At 38.1% G+C, this 15357-nt stretch overlaps 1 protein-coding gene across 6 annotated transcripts in view; it reads left to right on the top strand.

The window, feature by feature from the left end:
- Nucleotides 1-880: 880 nt before the first annotated feature.
- LOC130424500 (membrane-associated guanylate kinase, WW and PDZ domain-containing protein 3) overlaps nucleotides 881-15357 on the top strand; it is an 85156-nt gene continuing 70679 nt past the window's right edge. For 2 of the 6 annotated variants that reach the window (XR_008906948.1, XM_056750194.1), the window contains exon 1: nucleotides 887-2275. Coding sequence is in view for 5 of the 6 variants with exons in the window: in XM_056750194.1 (XP_056606172.1) it covers nucleotides 1966-2275 (310 nt within the window). In the remaining variant the exon portion in view is untranslated. Of the gene's footprint in view, nucleotides 2276-15357 lie in introns of all 6 variants that reach the window. The other 4 variants (XM_056750195.1, XM_056750196.1, XM_056750198.1 and 1 more) reach the window with 4 other exon arrangements.

The raw sequence follows: 15357 nt of genomic DNA on the forward strand, positions 1-15357 counted from the left end.
AGTCTTAGTATGGTGCAGTTATGACTACAACCAGTAGGTGGCAGCTTGGAGTGACAGTTTGAGGTGTTTTACATGGGACCAGACTGCACTGTTTAGATAATTGGCCCTGTAATGTGATTAGAAGAAGAGATATTTTCTGATTGCTTGTAATGTCTTCACATAGACATATTCAATTATAAGAAACGCTTAAGCATTAACACTGCCAGTTTTGTTTTTATATTTTAAGTTGTGTAAAGGTTACAAACCATATGTGACCCCTGGACAGCAAAACCAGTCTTATGGGTCAATTTTTCGAAATCGATATTTTTACATAATTTGTTAGCTGAATAATTAAGCTTTCTATTTATTTATGAGTTGTTAGGATATGATAATACCTGGTGGAGGTATAACTGTTTAAATATCTGGAATCTGAGGGTGCAAAGGAATCAAAGAGAAAATTTGGTAATAAGAGGCCTGTTACTGTTCATCCACTCAGAAAAATAAAGTTTTGATATATTTACAAAAGTAAATTTACAAAATATATTCATATAACATGATCTTTACTTAATATCTTAATGATTTTGGGCATAAAAGAAAATTTTGGCTTTTACTAAAAGTATTCCCCTGCTACTTAAGACTGGTTTTGTGACCCAGAGTCACAATTAAGTCTGTTGGGTCTTTTTTGTAAACATGAACCATAACTTCAAATAGACCCAGAAAAACTATAACAAAGAAGCCATTCATTACATTGGTTTAGAACAGTGTAAACAAACATAAACAGTGGGAAGTTATGGTTTAATATTTTATTCATATAGCAGTATTATTGTCAGCTATTTAATCAATATATTATTATTGTTATTATTATTTATATACCTGTTTATTGTTTATAATTTAGAATATATTGATAGAAAGACTCCAAAAACAACTAAAATACAGTTTATTAGACAATAGTTTTGGGGTTGCCAGGCAACGTAACGATGTATTACGAATGCAAAGCATCACAGGTGCGCGTGTTTTAACCACTTTATAACGATTGCGTGTTTCACTCGCGACCTCTCTCACTAATATGGTTCATTTTGGTCTTGGTTTACCATAGAAGTTTACTGTCCAGTCTGTATAAACATCCACCTTAAAGCAGACCGTTCGCGGGCCGCGCCGTCTGCTCCGCGTGTGCGCGCGTTGTACACACACACGCACGCACGCACACACTTCATTTGGCAAACACACGCTGCGCGCAACAGTGGCAGGCGCGCTGGGAGACCTGAGATCCGCCAGCGACCATCTGAGAAGACAGAGACCTCCCATATAATCGTAAATAAACGTTTGACATGTTAAATTGTCTGTTATAAGGTGCGTTCAGCTTCACGGGTCAGCCACAGCCGGGGATATAGACGTGTCAGCCGCGTCTACGCACAGACCGGGCGTTGCAGCGAGGAAACCGAGCTTGGACAGACGCGATACGGAGGTTCTTTATTTCTGCGAAGCACTGTTTTGGTTTTCATTCTGTTTGTAGAGACAAACTGTCGTGGTTTTATCGCGCTGTGGCGATAGACGCGCATCTCAGAAGCGAGTGCGCGCGCTTGTCTGGTGCGCTTGATGATGCTGTGCATGCAAACAAACCTTGGCGAACTTAATAGGTAAACAATTGGACTTCATTCCTACTTTCAATTCATCGTTTACTTGTGATATTAGTTTTTTTTTATTAATTTGTATAATGTAGTTTTAATATTATCCTCATGTTTTGCCAACGCGTGTAAGGTTTTGAACGTTTTAAACTAGTGATGGTGACACATAAATGTGTTTGATTGAGAGCCATATCTACTGTTTTTACGAAGAAACAGTTTTCACACTAAGGAGTGATAACACGATGCTGCTCAACATCCACGCGTTAACAACTCCACGCCCGGTAAAGTGACCAACGCACCGGGAAAGATCGCGTTTGAAGCACGGTTTGCCTCATAAACTGCGTCGAACCCTAAAGGATAGATGATGTCCAAAACCTTAAAGAGGAAAAAACACTGGTCCACTAAAGTACAGGAATGCGCCGTGTCGTGGGGAAGCGTCGGAGAGTTCGGCGATGTCGTGGAGATCCTCGGAGGCGCCGAGCTCGGGGAGTTCCCGTTCCTCGGGCAGATGAACCTGGACGTGTTGGTGTGTCACGTCGGGAGACTACCGTACTACGGAGACGTGTTACTGGAGGTGAACGGGACACCTGTCAGCGGGCTGACGAACCGGGACACACACGCTGTGATCCGACACTTTCGGGAGCCGATACGCATCAAGACTGTCAAACCAGGTGAGAGGAGAAAACTTTGTTTCTTGGGCCTTAAAAACTTGGATTATAACAATATTGTCTCCGTGTGGAGAGATATTTGAAAAGTGATCTAGTGCGTACGAGAGCGCGCATCTGGCTGTGACGGTACACCAGGCGCGCAAATGCGCACATTTAGAGGAATAGTTGTCCCAAAATGAATAGTTTGTCATTATGTGACCTCACTGTTCTCCCTCATGTAGCCTGCTTCCAAACTGCTTTTTTGTTACTTATGTTACATCTAGACTGAATCTACAAGCTCTCCATTTTTCTATTAAAGCGGATGGGAACTACTTGAAAATAAAGGCATATTCCATGTTTTCCAAAGCTGTGCAATAGTTTACGATGAGGAATGATTTCAATATAATGTGTTATCCCTACACCCTACAATTAGAATGCTGAAAAGGTTCTTTGAGGGAATGCCATAAAAGGAAAAGAACCCTTTCTTTTGATCATTCTGTGCACAGAAAGGTTCTGTATATGTTTAAGGTTTTTTATGAAACCGTGCAGCCCATCAAATAACCTTTATTTTTAAAAGTTCACGGGAAAAGGAAACTAAATTTATAGATTTCACATCCCCTGTTCCCATTCATTTTATTTATCACATTTATTCGTGTTTTAAATCACGGTTTTGGAATCACTTGAGAGTTACCGAAAGTTCATGTTTGCGTCAACTATTCCTCTAAGACAAAATTTTTATTTCTTGTTAAAATGCTTCATAAGACACCCCGGGAACACGCGCAAGTACTTTGCCGAACATCATTCACAAGATCTGTTGTTTTCTTGCCCCTAGTGGTTTCATCACATGCCCTTTTCCTTGACTTGAGTCGTGGTTAAAGTGCTTTCATGTCAGAAGTTCGGGGTTGGCCCGAGGGCTGGTGGATTGCAAACGTGCCTCACATATGCAAGATCAGTGCTGCGATATTAAAGCTTGTATCGATCACAGAGAGGGAGTCACCTTTCCGTAGGACACTTTTGTCACCACGGCGAGGTGGCTGCACCGTGCTGGTGCGCGGCCATGATGGAAGAGGTTGTTACCATGGACACGAATATCTTGGTGTTATTGATAGGCCGAACGAGAGTATTCTTAGCAGAAGGAGGGGAGATGCACAATATGTCAGAGAGTTGTTATGGAGATGAGAGAAGGTTATTAGCATGTAGATGTGAGAGTCGTTGCCATGGTGAGGGGGTGCAGGAGGATAACATTAACAGGATGCTTGATTGTTGAATAAATGAGCAGATTCTGGGATTGTGTAAGGAATTTCATCAGAGGCAGCTGAGGACCGCCGGTTAGTTGCAACATCTCCCTTTATGATATAAGCAATGCTTAACTTACGGAGTTTGTTCAAACCGGCTGCTGGAATGTAGGTTGTGAGAGGTCTTGTTTGACATACAGGAATCCTTTTGGTTTATACAATTTCACAATTGAACAAAAAATAATCTTTTTGTTTACCTCAGAAGGCTCAGGTTGTTGACATGTCTCATGCACAGCGCTCATATGGAATTCAAAGCGTGTGAATAATAGATAGAGAAGTGAAGAGGCTACAGTATATACGCAAGGAGAATATAGATGAAAACGGAAATGATGTTGCAGTGTTTGCCACAGGCACAAACCCATCAGTCCACCAGCTGCTTCATCTCTACCTGACTGCCTTTTGCTTTAGTATATACTGTGTATATACTAAAATGATGTAATCAATGTCATGGCAACATGTTTTCCCATTTATGAAGATGAAATTGCTTAAATTTTTGATGTATTCATTTAATGAACGCAGATTGTAGAGGTAACGCAATCTGGATTTGGCTAAATTTCAAGAGAAGTGTTTGAGTTCATATTGAAATCTTCAATAATACAGACTTTTGAGGGCAGACTTGACAAATCTGAGCTCAGTTTGATATCGTGTTGGGATCTCTTCTGAAACTCTCATCTGTGAGATGCTACACTGTAAAAAATCCAACTAGTAAAATGTTCTCCCAAGAAGATAAATAAGTAACTTGAACATAGAATTTTTAGGAAAAGGGTTGTTTTGTTTATACAAAAAAACAAAGATTATTTTGTTGACCGGACTTGCGTCAGAAAGTTTGTTCAGAAAACACTGTTTTGTCAATTGGGCAAATAATATTGCAAGAGGCATGGCAGCATGTTTAATTCTGCGTTTCTCATTAGTTTTTTCTTTTAAAGATAAGTGTTTTAGTTCTTGTTGGCTTAATTTAGTCTTTTATATCGTAGTTACTGTTATATGTTTAGAGTTCTTTTAATTAAAGATTTTATTTTGATTGTAACACACTTGTGTGTTCAATCATGAGGTGTAAGTGCATGATGCAGCTGCAAAACCGGTGTAAATGCACTCAACACGAACTGTCACGCAGTTATCTGATCAAAGTTTTGGTCTGTTTGATGCAGAAAACATGTCCAATTGTAGTAAAAGACAAATACAATTGTTTATTTTAAAACAACTACATTTATGGTAAGCCAACAAAATGAATTGTGTTCTGTAGTTCATTGGGTAAACTTGACTATGTTGTCACAAATAATGACTGAAACATATTATTTCAAGTTGGGTGGACTTCAGTCTCTGTTTGTTGATTTAATTAAAGACGTGCTTGTGATAGGTTGCCTTATTAATTTACGTAAAATAAACAATTTTATTACAGTGTATAGATTATTTTAATCTCACTGACGTTTTTTGAAGAGAAATGAATGAGATCTGTGAATGTTTTGTTACTGATGCTTTTACAGTGTGGGAGTCTGTGTTATATTTATCTTTTAAAAATTCTAATTTGATTTTTTTCTGAATTAAATAGCACGTTTTTATAACCTCAGACTGATTCTGGTCACTTTGTACTGTTAGTTTATTGCATGTTATTTTGGGGAGAAATGATTCACAAAATGACGAATAGCCAACTTTTGAACTAATGATCTTTTTATCTGGGCTTCATTTTTTTGTCACTGTGAGGATTGTAGTTTCTAGCCATTCTGATGCATTGTGCTTGCAAAACTTGTTATAGTTTTGTCTCTCTAGGAGAACAGCATTGACTGTAATTCCAGGAACATTTTCAGCGCTTTGATATGGAAATCACCCAGAGGTTTCAATTCCACAGTTCATAAAATGAGAAACTGTGACGCTTTGTCCAAACACCCAACCTTTGATTAGAACAAATGAAAGGTTAATGCAGCCTTTCATTCATCCCAAATAAGTCTCTCCTCGCATGCCACATGGCCTCCCGAGGGCCTTCCAGCCGTATAAAGACGTGATGGACGTCTAACAGCTCCGTCACTCACAACCCGAGCAATAACCGCCTCGACTGTTTTAGGCGGATGGCATGGGAGGGCTTTGTGGCATTCTGACTGTAATGTGATTGTTGGAGGTTTATTTAAAGGTTTCATCAAATATTCCTCTGGGTGTCGGTTCATTTTGAGAAATGCTTCTGTTGCATATCAAAAGCGTGAATCAGCAGTTACTGTAAAGGTGTTAACCGTCGCAGATCCGATCCATGCTGTCAGCGCTGAGCTATATTTCATGCTAATGAACAATATACAGGCAGCGTGCCAGCTTATTTAGTTAATAAAGGACGGGCGAAGGTGGCGGTGGGGAATTGTGTCTACGTAAACAACTCAGATGGTGATGAAGCTCTGTGGCACACGATATTTGTCCCTTTTGCACAATGTCTCCCCAGTCTCTCATTATCATGGCGGACTTGGGTTGTGATTGGACGAAAGGACCTTGTGGTATTGTTTACAGGCTATGAATAAAGTGCATGTCATGCATGCAGTAATTAGCTTCATTTATCTGCCGGCAGCTCTCCGTGATCAGAAGTATTGAAGTAAAAGAGCATCAAGAGTTCAGCAACACGGAGTAAAATGCAAAGACCTGTTCGCTTCATGTACAATTCACGCTTTCTGCTCATGACTTCCTGGTTCTTTTGTTTTGAAGATTGAAGTATTTCATCTTGTTGGCAGGGGCATATTAAATGGAACGGTCGAGTACGGTAGCTTGTCAAAAGTCTGGCGGTTAGAAATAAATGCATAACAATGTCGATGATGTCATCCAGGACCATGCTTGCATAAGTCAGAAAAAATGGCCGGATGCTTATTCAGAGGAATCGAGAATGTCTGTAATTGGTTGAATGGGTTGTATGGAGGAAAATGTAATTGTGCCAAGGTAATTCAGTTTCTTTTATTACAAAACACTTTTCTTTAACAAATGTTTTTAATATGGATGACTTGGACTGCATCATGAAGAAAAAAATAGCCAAGACTCCAGAAAAGATCTCCTTTAATGCTGTTTGTCTCAGGGTGGGACCTCATGAAGCTGCTTTGATAAATAACCAGAAAACCTTTATAGACCTTATACAATGAAGACGCTAAAATATATTTTCTTTTGATTACAACATAATTCAACAGTTAAATTAGTTTATTTCATAGTTTTGATTTGACTTATTCTTAAATATTAATACCGCTGCTGTCTTTCTAAAACCTTGTCTCTCAATATTTCGTACCCTTTATCGTTTATGTTTGACACATATTTAAACAATCAAAAGTGTTTAAAAGTGCTTGTCAACTTAATATAATGTGATAACACACAATTTCATCAATACATAATTTTATCCATTTCCTGAAAAACAGTGAATTTCCAAGTCATCCAAGGTTTCAGAAAGACAGCCATATATAACAAAATATAAGTGAGCAAATTACCCTTAATCATATATATAATATTCAAAATTCGGTATTGAAATGTTATAAAATATACAGTGTCCTCAGTAAGTAGTAGATCGTTTCAGCGCAACAACATAAACAGACGTTATAGTAGACCTCCATAAAGAATCATCAACTCTTCAGTAGTTAATATACAATAAATATCAATATAAATTAATAGGACTATAAATTGAATCAAAAATAAATTGCTATATAACTAGGCACGAGCCAAACAGTGCATCGGATGAAACCATCTATATAGAAAAACTAGCTCTTCTTCTATACCCTTTTAGGTTTTTGGATGTACAAGTGTAAACCGGCTCCACCAGCTGTGTTTATAGCGTAAAGGATTATAGAGTTTCACCTCCAAATGGCACCAGCGTGCCCGATTCACCCTGTTGGTAAATAGAAGCATTAGGGTGGATGAGACTGATGCCCGTATAGAGAAGGCAAAATGGGAAATGTTATGCATGTGTTCTGGAGTTCAGATCCGTGCCCGAGTTACTCAAGTCTTTGAAATTGATGTTTGGCAGCGTTAAGAGAGCACACTTTACATTTATGCATTTGGCAGACAGTTTTATCCAAAGCGACTTGCAGCTGATCTACATTTTATCAGTATGTGTGTTGTTCTTTGGGAATTTGAACCTGTGACCTTTGTGCTCTTATGCTCTACCAATTGAATAAAACAGGTTAGTATTTCGAGGAAGATAACTATTTATGGTGGGTGTGGTTTGGTGGTGTGGCTGTTTAGCAAGTGACAGACATGCAGCAGAACGAGATGAATAAATGTGGGATGGTCCAGCGTAAACATGATTTCTACAGTTCCCTCATTTTTTGTGTGTTATGTCTGCCTGTGCCAAACTTTGTCTTGTATTTTTGTTGCCAGAAGCACTTGCTGCCTTTATTTCGAGGAAGACTGATCTTTTACATTTATGTCTCACAAGCTGCAAAACAATCAGAGCGGAAGACGACAATAGGATTGCGGTACAAATCTGTGGAAACCCGTGTGTTCGGGAAAAAGTGGAAATGCATTTGAGAAGGATGACAATGAATCCCAACAGCACACAATCAGAAGAGAGATAAACAGATAGATGACGATGACATGAACCGTACAATAGCTGGAAAGGAGAAGAAATGTCTCTAGGTGATGCAGGCATCTTTGAAGTTCAGATGAGTTAGATGATTGAAGGAGATCTTATGGGAGGGAAATTAGGTCGGATTGACTGATCGATGGAGAAATGGAACGTGTTGAGGGTTGTTTTTTCTTATGTTTGAACCATAAAAGAATATCAAGGCATAGTATCGACTACGCGTGCACCCTGTTTAGCCGTTTTACAGTATTTCATTTGCTACCAAAGTAAATGCATTAAGATCTGGACTGTATGTTAAATTAAACTTTCAAATGGCCGTTGTTTGTACAAACACAATCTCATGGCAATTTGTAACTAATTTGTATGAATTTAAGTCATCTTTACGTTTTTGTATGAGTTAGGGGTGGGGGGTTAAGTATCGCTCTTTTTTTAAGAACCCTGGACCAACAAGTCTTAAGAAGCAATGGAATATTTTTAGTAATAACCAAAAATGATAGATTTTTCTTTTATGCCAAAAATCATTAGTATCGCAAAGGGGTATTATAATTTTTTTTAGCTGTAATGCAATGTGTTTACACGATTAAAGTAAAAAAACGCTTTATTTTCCACATACCGTGCATGTTTGTATCTACTCTTTGCCCCGCCTCTCTGAAATACGTGGATTTTTTTACAAAGCCCATCACACTGAAAAAGCGAAGTGTGCTATGATTGGCCAGTTAACCAGTGCGTAGTCATTGGTCGAATACTGCAAGCCTGTGACGGAAATGTAACGCCTCTTACCATATTTGGAACATAAGGTTCCTCTTCAATTGTACTGACAGGTACGCCCACCTTACTTACATTTACATTTGGGTCTAAGTCAAATCATACCACGAACTGACGTAGATTTGTGGGATGTTGTTACACGAGGCGTTTCAGGCAAATCTGGGTGAGCATTCGCTTTTAGAAAGAATGCATCTTTTGTTCTGACACTTTCATTTTTGCAATTTTATGTGTCTTATACATGCATGGGCAACTTATAACACACCAAAGACACAGATAAACACGTAGTCGCGCCATAGGACCCCTTTAAATAAACATGATGTCCCATGAGGATATTTAAGAAATTACCCGCAGTAAATATATCAAAACGTTGTTTTTCTAAATGATATGCTATACAAAGATCTTGATTTAGATAACTTTAAAGGCGATTTTCAAATAGTTGAAGCTCTACCAAATATCGTCCTATCCTAACAAACCATACATCAATGGAAGTCTTATTTATTCAACTTTCAGATTATATAAAAATCTCAATTTCGAAAAAAACTCTACACAATCTTGATCAACACTGATCTACACTGTTTTTGATCAAATGCTGGGTTAAAATTAAACAAGCAATTTTTGTAGTGTTGAATTAACCAATAAAATGTTTATATTTGACACAACAATGGATTGAAACAACCCAGCATAGGTAAACCTACAACACAACTGTTGGGGTTTGTCTATTTCTGACCCAACGCTGGGTTGAAACTAAACCTGCATCCTTTAGAGCGAAATGCATTGATCTGAACGCAACAAATTAGTTCATATAAATGTTTTCTTGAGAAACAAATCGATCAAAGAAACATATTTGACTCATGTGTTTGAACGGCAGGAGCATATCCAATGATGGCCCTTGAAATATGGAGATTAATAAATCTAAACTGAACATTGACAGGCACTCAGAGTTTAAGCACTGTTGTTGTTGTGGGAAACACAGAAACAGGAGCAGGTTGGTTTGAATGGCGTAACATGTCTTTCCCACAGAGCTCTGCTGCATTCACGCTGCAAGAGATGAACAACAGTTGGCCGTGTAAACAGCTGCTAAAGCTGGCATGAGCCAAGTTTGTGGTAACACGTGTGTGTTTGTGTGTGCAGAATGGAGTTATACAGTCTTTGCACATTCACTATATACATTTATTGTGTGTGTTTACAGCTCTCCGTGAAGTAGAAGAGAACACACACACATACACGGATAGCATCGAGTCAGCGTTCAATCCCTGTCCTTCACACGTGCCACAGCGACCTTGTTTATCCTGACAGTGTGCCGTGATTTCAATTCGACGCGTGAAATTTCTGTTCCATCAGCTAGACAGACCGTTGGATGGTTAGATGTGTGCACATTAAAAGATAGAGTCTTACACAAAGAGAGAGATGCTTTGTGGGCGGATTCTTGTCCATCTGACTTTTTCTCTCTCTATATTCCTCTTTCTCCTACACACATACACACACATTACGGACTATCTGGGGATTATAGAGTATTATGTAACCTCCCCATGCAAACGTCCACATGAGGACGGGGATTTCTGCCTGCCTGCGGTAATCCAGCACGCAGTAAATAAAGCAGAGACCGAATTGATGTGGAAGGGCAGCGGAGGTTATAAATGTTCAGGCTCTTGTAGGACTGACAGACCGACTCTTGGTTAAAGACCATCTCGCCGTATACCGTGTTGCATCATTTTCAGTTTATCCACAAAGTCAAAGCACATACTTACAGCTACAAATTACCGACTCGAGTTCTTGATTATATCATTTATGCTGCGAACAGATGGGATCTCCCCATGCTTATGAATGTGATTAATAGCATAGCTGTTTAGATAAAAACACATCTCCCCCAAAGCTGTACAGGCATTAATGCTACCTCAAAAAACTCAGAATGAGTCCGAATCTGCAAAGGAAATCAAATAGATTTATATTTCAGGAGGGACCGAGCAAACTCTTGTAACAACCTGACTACTTAGCAACTTCTCAAAGGCTGCTGTCTTAAAACTGATTTGACCGGTTGAATTAAATATGTACAAACCCAACTGTTGGGTGTAAATAACCAATGCTGAGTTATTTCAAGAGTTGCACGATAGCATCACGATGCTAAAGCTTCAAAATACCTGCGAAAAAGCATTTTAGACCGTAAGTAAGGTTGCATATACACATTAACGTTCATTTAAACACTTACTGCCTTTTGCGGTGGTTCTCTTCAAAGTGAATCCGTGCTTTGTTCTTGAATAAATCAGTCGCTTTGAGTTAAATGATTCACTTATTCGGTAGAAAATTGCTGGCATCTATTTGCCGTTTGGGCCGTTCACATTTCACACATTTTGCACGCGCAAATTCGTTATTTTAAATGTAGACTCGCGGAAAGCGTGTTGAAATGGGCAACAACATGCATACGATTCAACACGCTCCTTTTTCTAATAGGCCCTTTTCACATGACGCCACGCATTTTCTGTTCTGCCGCGAAGCAGTGTTGCATTAATTCCACTGGCGCATCAGAATGGACTGTTTATTTATTTTTTAATCAGGGTATAAAACACAATTACAGCTGAGACAACGGACATCACAAATACTCTGCAAAGCCATAGAATCAATAAAACATATCAACATAGTTGTTGTTTAAAAAAAAGGAAAATTGATTTAAATTATGAACACGGCATAGTACCGTGAGACTAATCGGTATCATGATACTTAAGCTGGTACAGTATCAAAGATATGTTTAGGGTTCCCATGACACTTACATGGTTGGGTCAAATATGGACGTTTTCTAGATTAAGCGGTTGTGTGCATATTTTAACCTCCGTGCAGTTCTTATTGTGTGATAGGGTGAGCTTAGAAGTGTTTATGTGTGTGACCTCGTCTCCGTTTACACGGCTGACCGCGGCCGAGATCCACACCAGCGGTTCGCATTCAATCCAAGCTTCCTTAATATTTTCCCAAACAATTACAGACCTCAGCAGAAATCGACCTTACGTTGAGATAGATGATGCATCCCACTGTTGTACTATATGCATCTTAACAATCAATTCACTTTATGGAAGTTTGCTCCGGCCATAGACCATTAGCGTATATCGTATAGATGCTCCAGCACTTTTCTGTAATGTTTTGTAGCTGATGATGTGTTTGTGCTATTATTATCCTGCAGTAAGGAGAGATACTGTAAATGCAGGACTGTCTCCATCTGAAACTATAAACTCATACTCCTCCATATTTTACTTTGGGAAGTCTCTGGTGCATTTTAATTGATCCGCGCTTTGCTTGAAGATCGTTTGGTGAGGGTGACCCAGTTTATACCTTGTTTTAACATTCAAGTCATGTTACCCGATTGCAAGAAAACGGCGTTAAACAGTAAACAGTGAGTCAGAAAGTGATTTTAAAATGATTTTTGGTGTATCTTAGTTTTTCAGTGAAGTCGGATGTTTGCTGATCTTTGAGCATGAAAACATTTTTTTATCTTGTTTGAGCATCTTGGCCACACTGGCAGGGTGGAGTAGCGTCAGCAAATTGAGTTTCTAGAAGAGTGATCTGTTTGTCCTAACAGTGGTAAACAGGGAAAGTGTTAAAGATTGTGTTGTGTGTGAAGGTACTGCATCAATCTATAAACATAATGAATATCAGCTCTGAACCACCGATAGAAATCCAGTGCTGTCCTTACAAGAAAGATCTAGAACGTGACACAGATGCACAAGTTTCACTCAGCGTCTGATGTAAACATGCAGTGACATGCTGATGTAATGCGGTTTTGCAGGAAATCAGATACTCCATAAATCTCAACAGAACCCAATCTCGCACGGTCACTGGAGACACCAGACACACGGCATCTCAGACTCATCTTGTGATTGGATGCATGTTAACTTGAATTAAGTGCATTTGTTATCATCCCATAAAGGCCCGTTTATACCAAGACTTATAAGATAGATCACGATTACTGTATCATCCAGATCAACAGCTGACAACAATCTGTTTATTTTAAACTTGTGTGCTCATTTCAGTTTTACATTTCAGTTTTACATTTCACATTTTCAATCTTAAACTTATTTTCAACCAAGCGTTGGGTCAAAAAGGGACAAACTTGGTTTAGATTAGACATCCCAGCATTTTGGGGTGAAACAACCCAGCACTGGTTTATTTATAACCCAACGGTTGGGTTTTCCCTTTTTGACCCAACGCTAGGTTGAAAATAACTTTTTTAGAGTATATACATACACTGAAATAGATTTTGCCTTAATAGATTTTATGAAAAGAAATGATTAAAATAATTATACTCCTATTTTTAACAGATTTTTTTTTAAATAACGTAAAAATCTTGGTAATAAAATCTAAAAATTGTGTTATTATTATTTATGATTAGATTTTATTAAGTAAATCAAACTCAATTGTATTATGTTATACTCCTATACATTGGTCCAAGGAAGTTTACTTATTTATTTTGTGTTGAGACTACATAAAAAAATTGAAGATATAAATACTTTGGCAGTTGATCTGTAGTTCCCAGCATTCTTTGCATCTGACTGCATTAGGAAATTAATTTTCAAGAATAATTGCCATTTTAAGTGTTTTTCAGTAAAAAGAAAGACGTGGTTTGTGTTTGTGTTGATTTATCTTTGAGATTTAGGAGAGTTTAGGTATTATTTTAAAGTTTGGGTTTTTTAAGTTGACCACGAGTCTCTTCTTACTTGACCATCTGTTTCCCAAAATAATTATATTTCAATATGAAAGTTATTGATCCATGAAGTTTTTTTGTTCACTTTAAGTAACACTTACTTGATATTTTAACAAAAACGTTATGTATTTCATAAGTAGAATTTACTTTATTCTGGTTAGTAAGTCGTACGTGAATTATAGCAGCAAATTAATTCAAAAAAGTTTGTGCAAATTGTTACGAGGATTTAATGGAGTAGATTTTACAAGTAATATTTTTCAGTGCATCTAGAGTACACAGTATACTAGAGTTTATACTTATCTAGAATACTTATATACTTAGCCCTCGCTGTAAATGGGCCTTTTAAAAGGTTGGGGTCAGGTTAGCTTGTCTTTAGGGCAACCGACCAGTTGTCGTAGTTTTTCGTGGAAGTTACAAAGACTATAGGCATGATTTTGAATCAGAAGGGCTTTCACACCCTGTTTGTTTGACAAACGTTTAAAGAATGCCCGCAGTCCATTCTTTGACAAAAACCAGTTGGTTCTGAATGAGAGATGAGCAATGCGAGAAGCATTTGTTGCTGGATCACATACTTCATCGTATCGCTGTTTCACACACACACCTCACAGAGAGATCGAGCAAACCCACAATCCACTCTGCCAGATCTCCATTACCATCGAAACATTCAACACATTCACGTTTTAGACGACTCTGAAACACAAGTCAGGTGTCTGTGTCAGCAAATTCCAAGAACATTGAAAGGGTCGTTTGTCTGAAATAAAAAATCTGATACATATTTGTTTATAACTGGAACGCAAAATCAAATATACAATAATGTAATCTTACATGATTTATAATAACTTGAGCGGTCAGATAGTTTGATTTGAGTTTTTTAAATTAAGTACAAGTCAGTTCCACTTACTGTTTTAAATTTTGTTCCTGCAATTTTAGATTTGGACTTTTTACATGTACAAATGTAATGGTAAGTAAAGGTTACTTCTAAAGCCAATTTGATCGTACTTAAAAACATAAGACGGCAACAAATGTTTTTACCATGTTCGATTTGCGAGAAATTAAATGCGAGTTCGATTTGAACCCATCTGCATTTTCGTTTCAAGTAGAGATAAAGTTATGGATCGCAGCTTTAAAAAAATGTTGTGACTACTTTTACATAAAGTGAAAAATACTTTAAATGACCAGGGTCTGTCAAGATCCAAAAAACAAAAGATACTTTAAAAGTAGGCCTACCATATGTTTTTGAATTCATATGATGTGTTTGTAAATGACAATATGCTAATTTTGGGTGGAATTGCTGCTTTCTCGGTGATGTTGTAGAGGTTTTGACCTCAAATGCTGCCCACTTAAAGACATTTGTGGAAAAACAGGGCATTTGGCAACTAGCACTCATTAACGTGGGCTTTATGAAAAACGTGCAGCGATCGACCTGAACTTAACAAAAGACGAGAATATAATCATACGAGAATGCATGGACGGTTAATCTATTTTCATGAGTGTGTATAATAAACAGCGTGTAGACAGCATGCTAATCCGTGGCTCTTATTCAGCCTTTTATATAGTTAACATTTCAAACATCTAGACTGTATCTGGTATTGAAGGGTATCATGTAGAGAACATGTTCATATGTGCCGTCAAATCTGTTTCAATTGTACTTTTAAAGAGATTTAGAGGACATAAAGCTACACGGACCTCCGGCAGCTGGGTTCATTCTTGGGGTGAGAAAGCATAGCGTTTCCCTTCAACCTCCATCCCTCAGAATAGGAAGGGGAGTGGAAGAGCAAATGATGGACCCTAGGGCCATCGGTTTTCAGACGGAGGTCTGGCTCGGCCT

This window comes from Triplophysa dalaica, chromosome 6 (assembly GCF_015846415.1).
Source record: "Triplophysa dalaica isolate WHDGS20190420 chromosome 6, ASM1584641v1, whole genome shotgun sequence".
Taxonomy (NCBI): Eukaryota; Metazoa; Chordata; class Actinopteri; order Cypriniformes; family Nemacheilidae; genus Triplophysa; species Triplophysa dalaica.